This window comes from Phalacrocorax carbo, chromosome 10 (genome assembly GCF_963921805.1).
Source record: "Phalacrocorax carbo chromosome 10, bPhaCar2.1, whole genome shotgun sequence".
Taxonomy (NCBI): Eukaryota; Metazoa; Chordata; class Aves; order Suliformes; family Phalacrocoracidae; genus Phalacrocorax; species Phalacrocorax carbo.
The window spans coordinates 2,489,695-2,502,745 of record NC_087522.1 but is presented as its reverse complement, the minus strand read 5'-3'; the positions used below and the strand labels follow the sequence as shown (position 1 = coordinate 2,502,745).

General features: G+C 50.6%; 1 protein-coding gene across 2 annotated transcripts in view; it reads left to right on the top strand.

Moving 5' to 3' along the window:
- The window catches only part of LMF1 (lipase maturation factor 1), a 210,702-nt gene that overhangs the window by 60,029 nt on the left and 137,622 nt on the right, over nt 1–13,051 (top strand). For both annotated transcript variants that reach the window (XM_064461414.1, XM_064461413.1), the window contains one exon: nt 372–520. In XM_064461414.1, coding sequence (XP_064317484.1) covers nt 372–520 — 149 coding nt within the window. The remainder of the gene's footprint in view (nt 1–371; nt 521–13,051) is intronic.

Below are 13,051 nucleotides of genomic sequence, written 5' to 3'. Positions count from 1 at the left end.
TCCCATTTTCCTTTGCTTTATAAAAGTTCTTATTTTTCTTCTCTTGCTTCACACTGCGTAAAACAACCACATAAACAGCAGCAGCGTCGGCGTGCGCTCTTGCAGAAGGGCACCGCGAGCTGACGCGCCGAACGCAGGTTGTGCATCGTTCACGCTGTAGCTTAAAGCATCGGAATTCCCTGTGTGTGGTGTGTATGTTTTGGGATGGAGTTGGTAACTCAGCTCCCCCCACTTTAATTTAAAAACCATTGCAGGTTGTTGGTTTTGGTTTTTTTTTTCCTTCTTGGGTATTTAAAATTCGTGAAAGGATGACTTATAGGGCTCGTGCAGTAACTATTTTCTTTTTCATTTCCCGCATGTTGGTGCTGCAGGATGGGAGTCACAGCTCCTGGAAACAGGGTTCCTGGGGATATTCCTCTGCCCGCTCTGGACCCTCTCCCGCCTGCCCCGGCACACGCCTCCTTCCAGCATCGTCATCTGGGGCTTTCGGTGGCTGATTTTCAGGATCATGCTTGGAGCGGTAAGTGGGAATTCGTGTTTCTGTCCTTTTGAGGTGACAGCAGGAGGAGGATCTCATCCTAGCAGAAAACATTGGAGTCCTCTGGTGTAGGAATTCTTCTGGTTACAGGGAAGGAACATGTAGCAGGAAATGCTTCGTGCTCTGGTTCGCGGAATCTTTCAACTTATTATTGGTGTTTGTTTTAAGGAGGACAAAGCCAGGGGTAAGAATATCTGTGTTGATATATTGGTGCTGCTCTTGTGATTGGCTTTTCAAAAGGAATAAAAGTGAAGTTTGAGACTTGGGCATTGTGGCTTGTTGATAAGATGGTTGGGAATCCAGTGGGTAATTCCCAGGAACCAGGAGCTTTACCCTGAGTTATTTTTTCTTTGTGTGCGCTTTACTGAAATGTCATTCTCTGCTCCGTGGTTTCAAAGAGAACAATTGCTGCATTGCTGTCCCAGTGCCAGCGGAAATTCCCGCTGGCTTGTAAAAGAATCCATCAGGAACCGACACATCTTTGTTAAAACCAAGGTGTGGCAGGGGCGTTACCGTGTCATCTCGATCCGTGTTTTGGGTGTTTCAAAATATCCCAAACCTTTAAGCTAAGGATCATCACTGGAGGAGGAGGTCGCAGGCAGGTGGGACATTCCTGTGTCCATTTGCTCTGAAACCCTCCTCTCGCCCCGGCTCTTGAAGTCCTTGAATCTGGAGTTGAGCTCGATCAGCTCGTAACTATCCTCCTGCTCTTATACAATAAATAAAAGACAAACTTTTTTGTGTGTTAACCTTAGCATTACCTGTTTTCAAGGCACCTCTGTTCATGGAGAACCTGTTATTGCAGTAGATATTCTTGGAAAAAAAGTGTGCTTTATGCTCGTTGCGTCAAAGGGCGGCTTCCCAGCCCACAGCGGCTCAGCAAATTCGTCCTGAGAGAGCGGAAAATTTTGCTTTTTCGCATGTGTTGTGCAAGCGGTATTTCAGACCCCACTCTCTGATGTTGCCTTCATTTCTCTGCCATAGCTATTGTGTAGCGTTGCCAAATCTTGCTCAGCTGTGGTTCTTGCTCATTATTAATTCCTGCAATTCTTGCTCGTTATTAATTAAATAGATCTGGCCCTGCTGTGGGGCAGTACAGGTGGATAAAATGACTCCTGAAGGTGCTTTCCAGCACAGCTTTCTATGACCCTACACAATAGCTGCATGTGTGAATAATCCCACAGGTTGTAGTTCAACCACTGGTTGAAAATAGTAAGGGTTTATGGGACAAAGCCACCTTTGCGATGCTTTCGAAATGCCAGGAGGCTTTCGGCTGGAGTTCAGGTGAGCGGTGCGGTTCCACCGCACTGCTCCTGCCGTGCCCTGGGATGGAGGCTACTGGATGCGTCCGTAATTGCAACTTTAAATGATAGAAATCCAGCCTTTAGGGCAGCCTGACTCTTGTAGAGAGAGGGTCTTGTTCAACGCTCCCCATGGTGAGAGCAGGAGGAGCTGATGGGAAGATCTCCGTGCTGGGCTGAACACACGGTGTCAGGACACTCACGGCAAACAAGCTGTTGTGGTTCGGTAGGTAAATGCAAAATTTAAGCTCTTGTGATCCTTTTTGTGGAGTCTTTTCCCGGGAAATTGCTATTAGAAAAAAAAGCCGGAATCGTTCTTAGCAGAACTGCTGGTAGGAAAGGAATCGAAATGGGAGTGTCTGTGGAGCCTGGTGCTGTTTATGGGAAAGCGATGTTGGAAGGGAAGCGTGGTAGCCAAGCGCAGTGTACGGTTTGGGGAGAGAATAATGGAAGAAAATCCTTAAAAATAGCCTGCCTTAAACCAACGGTTTGTTTGTAAATCGGTGCGTGGGCTCTGCTGCAGCACCGGAGCCTGGAGGAGCAGCCGGGGTGCTTCAGGGCTGGCGCCGCCGCGGGCGCTTGCGGCACAGAGACACGGCGCACAGCCTCGGGGCTGGTCCGTGACGGTACCTGCCGCGCAGTGGCGCTTCTGCACGGGGCGCCTCTTGACGTGCTGCTGGCTCTGTGCAGAGCTCCTCGGGGACCATCATTTACGGTCTACGTGGATATCACAGCTGAGCTGCGGGCCTCCGTGCGGTCGATCCAACAGGTATGAAGGGTACGTTGTTGGTCTAGCGAGAACGGTTCTCCTGAAACTTTTTTTGATGAGAAATTAAGGGTGGTTTTGGTATTAAATTTTTGCGAGAAAGTGGCTTGTCGTTTTCTTGATGCTTTCCCCTTCCTCGTTTGGACATCACGTTGACTTGGTTAAAACTGAGATCTTTCAAAGCTGGCTGGAAAAGGTCCCAGTCACATCTACCCTCGAGCTGGCTGGAGTGTCCCCGAGCCGTGGGATGGGTGTGGGGAGGTCACAGTCCCCAGCGCAGCTGCTCTCCGCCTGAGGAAGGATTTCTACAAGTTTAAAGCAGTGCTTAAAACATAACACAGCAGCCGCTATTGAGGCATGGCTTTTACAGTAGTTTTCGAGTATTTTAAGCAACTGTTTAGGGAACACAGTTGAAGGCTGCTAACCTGCCAGAAATATCCATCCATGTTTTATTACAGATGAAATTTCCTGTCCTCTCCTTTAAGCACAGAGTGATAAGCACTTTAGTAGCTGGCCTGCATGGTTTCTTCATTATATTTTTGAGGGCAGCATAGGTCCTCGTTGTTGGTTTGTGAGCGCAGTAACAGAGCTGGCTGGCCTTTTAACGACAGTCTTGGAGAGCCGTATGGGTGACCCGAGGGGTCCCAGTCTCCCCAGGACCCCTGTGCAGTCATTTGAGAGGAGCTGAGAGTGTTCCCTGGCTTGCTGGATTAGATCCCATGAGGTGACCTGTCAATCCTCTGGCCTGGTGAAGTCCAAGACGCAAATTACTTTAAATGCCATATAGGCAGGGGATGTGGTTGGGGTGGGAGGTGTTTCGTGTTTTGGGTGGGTTTTTTTGTTTGGTTTTTTTTTTTTCCAGGAACCTCATTGTGAATGTATTATTTGAGCCATTTATCACCACTGACATTTTCACCAAATGTCAGCGTAGCCCCTTTGTCCCCGGCGGATGGAGGCTGACTCCTGTGGTTTTGATGCTTCCCAGCATCTGAAATGCTTCTTCTCAGCCGTGATGCTGATTATAGCAAGGATCGACAGTCCGTGACACCAAGGGTAGGGAAACACAGCTAATTTTCTTAACAAGGTCTGTGACACCAAATCTGCATCCTGCTTTCCTTTTAAAATGGGAGTCTGACTGAGCTTCGCTCTGTTCCTGCTAAATTGTAATACATATTCTGATTTATGGGACAGGCTGCATATAAAACAGAACCATGCTCACCAAACATCTTTGTTACTGTTATCTCTGTGACGTTTCTTGGTTTTATCTGGAGAGTAATAACTCTCCTGTTATTTCAGGGAGAGCCCTCTGCAGAAGAGATGCTGCCCCTCGAGTCCCTGGTCTGTCTGGGTTACTGATATATAAGTAACAGGCATGAGAGGGGAAAACATGGAAAGGTCATTAAATGGGGATCTATACAAGCAAGTGGAAATCGGTGATTGATGGTATCTTTAATGTTTCGGGGCCCAAACACGTGTACGTTTCCTCCTCGGCTGGAGTAATGACGCTTGCAGGCACTGGGAAGCGAGTTTAATGCGTGAAACCGAAGCATCCTCCTGGAGCACAGGTGCACCTGCTCACAGGGCATCTTTGATTTCTTCCCTAATCTGGGCAGGAGCTGAAGCATGTGCACAAATGTGGATTGAAGGAAGTTTTTCCCAGGGGTGGGATTGGCAGCGGTTATATTTTTACACAGAAAGTGAGTTTGGCTTTCCCGCGTGGGTCTCCAGGGACTTTTCTAGCTGGTTGGGGCGAGGTTTTCCATGTAAAACGGTGTTCCCTCGCATCAGCACCTTGTGCTGGATGTTAGGTGAGCAGAGCCGTGTCGGGTTTGAAACACGCCTTAGGTGGGCGAGCTTGCCTCTCTTTTGCAACGTGATGGCTGCCAGTGAAGACTCCAGGCTCTTACCCCGTAGCTCTCCTGTCTTCTGCAGTCGGTTCCTGTACTCTGAACAGTATGTGGGGGTTGATTTCACTTGACGGCCCCTTTTTTTTTCCCCTTCAGCCTATCATATTTGGGAACTTTTTCCATGGGGAGCTGTCGCAACCAGAGACTTTGCATTGAAGCACTAGGAACAGGAGATCGAGCCCAGTAAGCTGCTGGATAGGAAATAAACCCAGCTGTAAAGATTGGAGGCTGGACCTGAAGGACGTTATTTCCTAGCCCAAATTGGCATGATTGTTGCCATCCTTCTCCAAGAGCACATTAACCATCCTCTCAAAAGCTTCCTGTCTCCGATCACGGCGTTGTTTACAACCTCCTGGTTAAGGAGCACTGGAGCAGCAATTCTTTGTACTTTCTACCACGTAACCCATAGAAACCCACAGGGCTGGCGGAAGACGTGAGCGGCTCGCGAAGCTCGCGGATGCACCACCCTGCTCCCTTGCTTCGCTGCTGCCTTTTCTTTCGCATCTCCCTGTTAATCTCTGTCCTGCTTGGGAGGTGACTATTGCTCCTGACACTCAGGAGCCGCCCCAGCACAGTCGCGTGTTCTCCTCTCTTAGTCTTAACCAGGGGTTTGCTGCTGAAGCATGTGAGCACCGTCGTCCAGCTCTGGACTTGTGTAAGGAAGCCTCGCTCTTTCCTGGCTAATCCTCCCCTCAAAAAGTCACGGCCAGATCTTGCTTTATTGTGCCTGACTTCCCTGGGGGCTGGCTGGGCTTGCTCAGGGGAGATACAGCCTACGAGAAGTAAAATATTCCCGGCCGCGTACTTGCAGGAGGCGAGGAGCGCAGGCAGGCTCCGCTTCTGGGGCTTGATTGGCAGCAAGCGCTGGGCTGAGCTCAAATATTGCTGACTTCTTAAAAGGCGTAATTATGTGATTCAATCTATATGTTTGATGTTCCTAATAATCCATTAGCGCGGGATGTAAAGACGGATGCTTCTTAGGAACATGCAGAGGCAACAGAATAGCGGTCCCTTTGTGTGAGCGAGCAGCTTGTTAGGAAATAAGTGAGGCAAACAGACGTTTACGGGGTTGATTTGCCTCAGGAGTGCTCGGTGACTTGATGTCTTCATCGTTTTGCTCACGCCTCTCTGTCACTCTGATTTCTTGAAGCTTGGGAGATGCCAGAAATGCTGCTCTACGTTTCCCCGCGAGCCAGGCGGTGGGTGAGCAAAGGTGCGTGCTCAGCCCGTCGGGCGGGATCCAGGGACGTCAACCGAGCTGCGGCGACTTGCCGAGAGGGGCGGCCCGCGCTGTCGGGAAGGTGCTTTGCTCGGCGTTGTTGCCTGGTGGTAAATGAGGTGTTTTGACATCTGCAACTCCCTGGGGAGACATCGAAGGCACGATGCTGCGCTCTCAAAGCCTCGGCCCTCTCTCAAGTACACATACAAGTCTATTTTTCAGCAGAGTTTGTTTTCCAGCTGCTCTGTTCCCTGTAGAGCTGCTGTTGGACTTGGTGCGTGTGAGGGGTTTGAGGACGGCGGGGCTGTCTGCGTGCTGCTGGCCCGGCTCCCCGTCCGGGTCAGCCTCTTCCCCGAGCCCCTCGCTGCGGCCGGGGGTCCTGAGGGGCTCTCGGCTCCTGGCCGCCGTTTAGTCAAACTGCAGATTTTTATAATCGCCTGATCCCCAGTAATGGGACTCGTTGGAGGAGTAGCTGTGCTTCCCCGGTTCGGCGGAGCAGCATCTCCCCTGCGTCGTGTGGCTTATCAAAGCTAGGTCACATCTGTGCTGTCTGGGCTTCGTGCTCTGGCTGGGCTGCTGGGGGGAGCTTCTGGTTCAGTTACCAGGGCTGTGACCGTATGCTGGGGGTGAGGGTGTTTGTGTGTGTGTATACATATATATATATATATACACACACACACGGCGCGAGGCCGTGGGCTTTACCTCTGAGACGGGCAAGTTTCTGTTTTGCATTTGGGTGTGTTTTGTGATAGGCAGCAGCATCATTGCTCACGAGCTCTCCTTTATCAGAATATATGCTATTTATCAGAAAGGAGAGCTTATATATTTATCAGAAAATATAATTTGTGGCTAATACCCCATTCCGCAAACGTTAGTCGCCTTCTTTTTTTGCAAAAAGGCTTGAAAGTAGATGACAACTTTGTCGAGTTCATATATTCTGTGTAATTACCTGCTGCAGGCGAAAATCATGTGCTGGGGGAATCCAAATTCTGCCCCGCTTGTGTTGGGGGCGGGCTGGGGAGTAGCTGTGAGCTGATGAATTGCTAACATCGTGTTGCTGAAACTTCATAGTGGCTCTTTGGATCCTGAAAGTCGTTAGTGATTGCATACGTAAACCATAAAGTATAGGTTCTGTTTCTTCATTAGTGGAGTGTCTAAGAAACACTGCATGCGTGCTTGCTCAGAAATGTGAGAATTTGATTTTTTTTTGTCAACACCTGTGTGCGTAACTATAGTAACACTGATAAAAGTTAGTAACTGAGAAAACACGTGGAAAGGGATAGGAGTAACGGAACGGGATTGAACTAGATTTTGGGAAGAGCCCTAGGCAAGGTTCGTCCTTGGGCCGCCTGCAGCCAGCCTCAGTGGGTAAGGGGTAGCGGTGCTGGGTGTCAGGGGCGCCTCCTGACTTCTCTGCCGTGGGGTTTTCCTGCATTGCATGAGCTTGAACACCCCCCGCCCGGCTCGCGGTGTGATGCCGCACGGTGCCGCGGAGGAGCTCAGGCTGCACCTTGGTGTGCACCAGGCTGAATCTTGACTTGCAAAGGCTGATGCTTTTGACCACAGAAGTGAGTTTTATAATTTCCTCACCTATTATTCCCAAGGGCTGCCTCTCCTTGTTACGTGCAGCTCCTCCAGTCTCACACCAGAAGGGTTTTTTGCCAAGAGGCAGTTAAATGTGGGGCCGTTCCCTCCTATCAGCACACCTTTCTGTCGATAAAGCAGATACAAACAGGGTGTGTAATGAGCTCAGGCTAATTCTTGGCATAGTATTGCCTCTTCCAGCTGGAGCTGGTGGAGTGTGATGGTAATGATGGGACAGGCCAAGGACTTGCTGAGGGTAGGTTTAGATGAGATATAAGGAAGAAATTCTCCACTCTGAGGGTGGTGAGGCACTGGAGCAGGTTGCCCAGAGAAGCTGTAGATGCCCCATCCCTGGAGGTGTTCAAGGCCAGGTTGGACAGAGCTTTGAGCAACCTGGTCCAGCGGCAGGTATCCCTGCCCATGGCTGGGGGTTGGAACTAGGTGATCTTTAAGGTCCCTTCCAACCCAAACCATTCTGTGATTCTATGACCTATCAGGTCAAAAAGCAAAGCAAGCAGTGAGTCCCCCATAAAAACTGCCCTGCTGCTGGGGACAGAAGCTGTGAGTTAGGGACTGGGATGGGGAAACAGGTCCCAAATTGAGCCAGGGGCTGGGGGAGAAACTGGGATGAGCAGGGGCAGAGGAGGAGTGCGGGTGCGGGAGCCCCGTCCGGCAGAGGATGCCGTGCCCGTTCCAAGCAAGGCGCCGGGGCCCCTTCCCGCTTGGGCAGGTTTGTCGAGCCCAGCGCTGCCAAAATCGTGCCCAGCCGGGTTCAGGCCTGCCCAGCTCCGTGCCAAGCTCTGCCCTCGCATCGTTATATCTTAGGCTTAAGCGGGGAGAGCGTTGAATAGCGGGCAGCTTTGAGTGGAGGAGGCGCGAGTGGCTTTTTTGGGGGCGCGTGGTAGCGTTTGCGTGTGCGCTCTCTCTCCCGCGCCGCGTTAGTTGAGGTTTGGAGATATTTGAAATACGCGTGAAGGTTTTTAACGAGTGCGGGTCAGCCGTGCACAGCCTGGATTGCTGCTGCAGATTAAGTGAGCGGAGCAAGTGGTGCGAGGGAGCCCTGCCTGGAAGCATGAGCTGCTGCTGTTTTACTGCAGCTCTGGGCGGCTGCAGCGGTGCAGCTGGCGCTTGGAGGGCTGGTGCGAAAAGCAGCATGGAAATGTCGTTATCCGTTTATGGCTGGTGTTCCTCCCGTAAACATGAGGCACGTGAAATGTCTTTAGGTCAGGTTGGACTCGAGGCCAAGGAGAAGCATGTGCTGAGACTGTGTTTTCTTGCACCGGAGCGAATGCGAGCGTTAGCTGCTTGCACGTGGCACACGGCGGCGATGCTGTCGGGTGTTAGCGGTCCCTCTGGAAGCGCCCGACAGTGAGGGCGTGCTTCAATTTACGTGGCTCTTCATCATCTCCATTTAAAGCCGTTTCCTGTGCCTCTTCCCTCCCTGCCTTTCTCTTTGTGGGACGCCAGCGTGGAGCCTGGCAGTTCCCTGCATTGCACGCAGCCGAGGGCTGGTGGTTGCTGTGCTGGTAACACGGATCCCGTCCCAACACACCCTCTGGACGAGGGAGGTGGCAGCGGGAATATCTGTCAGATAAGATAATCAAGGACATTAAACACCTCGAGATTCCCACTCTTTTCTTCCTGCAAGCCTGCTGCGTCCCCGTTTCACGGCAGCCTGGCCACATAGGTACAAGCGAGGCTGTACGCGTGCAGCACGGCTTGTTTGGGCTGTTAATGGAGAGGTGGTCACTTCTCAAGGGTTTCCAATAATCGCTGTATTTTGCATCAGGGTGGGTTTGCAAGGCCCCATTAGCAGAGAGCAGGCAGCGCTGCCGAGATGGGCGCATTAGTCAAAGGGCTAGGTAGGTGATGTTTGCCAGCTTGATGGCGTGATCTTCTGTACAAATAATTATCAGTGCTGGAGATGGAGCGGGGAGGTGGAGGGGATTCCAGCGCCAGGGGTGTAACAGCATGTTGGGAAACTGGAAGTAAATAGGGAATTAAGGTGGAGCTGTGTCTTGCAAAGGATCACAGACATATGGAATAAGTTACCAAGGAAGGTGGCTGGAGCAGAAGTATAAGTGAGTCTGAGACATCTTGATTAGTTTCTGGAGGAAAGGATTGAAGAGTGTAGTGAAAAAGCAGGGAAACGGGATTTAAAGCACATTACCACTTTAATTTAAAAGTGCCCAAAGCAAGGAAATTCAGATTTAAAGCTGCCAATCTATCACTGGCTGATGCAGGTGTTGGGGTTGGGAGGACTCCGCCGGGTGTGTGTGCGCAGATGGGTCCGTGCCCCGCAGGCTCCGCTCCCCGGCCGGGGCCCGCAGCAGCAGCTTCAGCCAAAGCCTCAGCCTTGCCCCAAGAGTTAGATCCTTTAATATGTGCGTTATGAAATAATATAATATTAATATTCATAATATAGACGTATTTTTAGATAATATTATAATATTAACCTGCTGTGGGTGCAGTGTCCTTGGCATCTTCCTCGTGCGATGCCCTTAAAGCCATTGCAGGGGCTGCTCCCCGCTCGCCAGGCTGGAGGCACACCACACGCCGACCCGGGGACGGGATCATGCGGGGAAGGGGGTTTTGTCCTCCCCCTTATCTTCGTGTATTTCAGACCCCTTCCCAGGGAGTCGCTCCCCCCGCTCCTCCTTACGAGGGAGCATCATGCGGAAGGTCCTGAGGGGCACAGGGGGAATTTAGGGAAGCTCAAGTGCATCTTTTCAAGCTGTGATTTGTGACTTGGCGGTCCCTCCCCTCGGTTTACTTCTTGTAAACAAAAATTCTCCTCTTTTTTCTTTTTTCTGTTTCCGCTTTCTGGATTTCCCTTTCTGAACGTAACTACAGACCGAGCCCCCCGAAGCCTGAGCTCTGCCTCTCCGAGCTGTTCAAGCACATCCTCGGCAGAAGCTGCTGCAGAACACAGGAGTCCCGGAGCATTTTTTGGCAGGCAGAGACTTAGAAAATAATTTAAATCCTCTGGCGTTTCACGTCTACACAAAAGATATGTTTCCCCTTTTACAGGAGAGGGGAAAAAAAACCCAAGATAGTTCAAAGTGGTAGTCTTGCGAAAGCAATCGTGCAAAAAGATTTATAATAATCAGCAATAAATTCTCCCACTAAATTCTCATTTTTTTGCTAGTAAATGTTGTCCATCGTTAACGCAGGGATTCGTTTTCACAGAGAAAGGATCGATTATTTCCAGATTATTTTTGTGCCACTAGATATTTAATCTCTGTAAAAATGATTTTTAGTTTTCTTTGCTCTTAGAAAAGATGCTTCTTTTAACCAACTGCAGCGAGTTATTTTAGAAACCGGTGGTTCATGTTAAACTCTTCATTTCTCTTGTTTTGTTTTTGCTTGGATTCTGCTAAAAAGTGTCATAACGTGGGTGGCATTTTAAAGGTTACCGGAAAGGGTGGGGATGTGATTAGCTAATAAGGGAGATGAACTTTCTGGCAAAAATAACGAAGACTTTGAAGCAAACAGAATCTGGATGCCTGAAGTAAGATTGCATTAGATGTAATGAAATAAAAGTTGGAATTTAGGCGATCTCTGTAAATATAAAAAAAAGAAGAAGAATCAAACGGATGTAGTTGTCATTTCAGTGACAAGCGTGCCCTGATCCTGGGCATTACGGCTCTGAAATTGAGAATAATTATTCTAATTTGTTTTATTACATTAGCGTGGGTAGGAGGGAAGAAAGGGAGCTTTCTTTTATGGCTTTCTCATTATTCATAGGCGAGCACGGCGGGGCCAGGCTCCCGACTCCCGCGCCGGGGCTTCATGGGAATTTTTGGAAAATGATGTCTGCAATGTTCTGACCTTTGCCGTCCCAGCTGCAGCCCTCCTCCTCTCTGCAGGGATCCCACACTTGACTCCTTAGCAACCTCCTTTGTGCCTCTGATCTCTCTCCATTTGTCTAGTAATAGCCCTTGGCAGGAAGGCTTGTTGTTCCTTCGGTGGCTGTAAAAGGCAGGGAGCCGCTAATGCCAAGTACTTTTCAAAATCCCTTTCACCCACTCCTTGCAGCCCGCCTTCAAAGTCAATCAGATGCTGGGGCAGTCCTGGTGGCTTCTCAAAGGGTCTTTTTGGTAGCCGAGGGAAAAAACAGCAACAAATAAAACAAAACAAAAATCAACAGCAGTGACTTCTCGTCCACAAAAGCGTTTTCCCGTCCGGCGAGTTGAGGCGCTTTGCAGTTGGTGAGGCCGGTTCAGCTTTTGCGCTGGACCCGACCTGCGCCCGCTGCGGCAGAACCTGGCCGTTCACCTCCTCGGCGGATGGGACCCGGCCCGCGGGCCCGCGCTCCCGGGGCCGCGTCGGAGCCTCTCCCTGCCCGCGCGGAGGCCACCGGGCAGGCGGGGTCTGTTCACCTGGCGGTGGGTTGTTCCAGAGAATCCGGAACCCGGTCCTAGAACCCGCTGACGTTGACCAGCGCTGATGTCCTCCAGGTGATGGGCAAGTCCCATCACCTCGGTCAGGCTTGGACCTGAATAGAGCTGGTGTGAGCGTAGAGCTGGTGTGCAAGGTACAGAATAAAGCTATTTAAACAGCAGTGTCATCTGATGAGCTTAAGCTTGCGTTAGCTAGCTAGGCTTAGCGTTCTCTGGCTAAGGAAGAGGTATTCTAGCCCGTTTTTTCTCTCTCTTTGCATGGAAGAAGCAGGAGAGATTTGAATTACCGGCTGTATGTGTAACGAGAGGTTTGTATGAGCACCAGGTACAGCTCTTCCTACAGCCGCTCTTTGCTACCGTCAGAGTTGTAGAAAAAAGTTTCCAAAAAGCCTCATAGCTGTGTCACGTCTTCCCTGCGTGGCGTTTCTAAAAGGAAGGAACGAAACGCGCCCTTCCTGCGCCGCTGAGCTTGAACCCTGCAGCGGAGCCTGCGGGTGCGAGACGGGGGCTTCCCGCGGAGGGTCTGCGTAGGCCTGGCCCAAACCCAGCCCCTGCCGCCAGCACGGTTCGTGGCAAGCCCTGCGACCAGAGCGCTCCGCAGTTGCGGGTTTGGGCTCCTAAATTACGCAAATATTTAAAAGTATGCAAACAATTTCCATAAGCCAGCCTTGAGGCGTAAAAGGACCGTAGAAAATGTATTGAATTTCTAGAAAAGCTAGAGCTCTTGCTGGTCTTGGGAATTAAATGTTGTGTCCGTTAGGAGGTGTATCGGGGGAAAAAATGTCATAAACCAATGTCGAGGCGGTTTCACACGTCCAGCAGAAGGATCGTGCTGCCGCTGCGCGTTGCTGCGGTGTCACACCCGTCACGCATCCTTCCCCTAGTGAACACAGCACTTGAGCATGATGTTCGTTACGGAGGCTGAAAGAAAATCTAGAATTTTTCCAAGATTTATCCTTCCAAATGCAGAAGAAAGCTGGAGCAGGTGGGCAGCGAGCAGCCTGGGCGACCTGGTGCGTAACAGCAGGAAAATTCAAAGTGCTTTAGTATTTCTGAAGGCATCTGGTCACGTCCCACGGATCTGGGTGCTTCAGGTGCTGGGCTCCGGCGTGACTGGGGAGCAGCGGAGCTGGCTCTCCCCTTACAGCCCTGCCCTATGGTCCTTACACAATTTTAGATTTTTTTTCTGATTTTAACTTCATAATGCTCCTTCCTCTTCCGTGAACTTGGGGTCTAGATTACAGCCGGTTTTGTCTTTAAAATACACCGGTATGGGGTTTTCAAAGGATGCTGAAACCGCCTTCTCTGTGGGTAGCAGAGGCTGCGGTGGCTG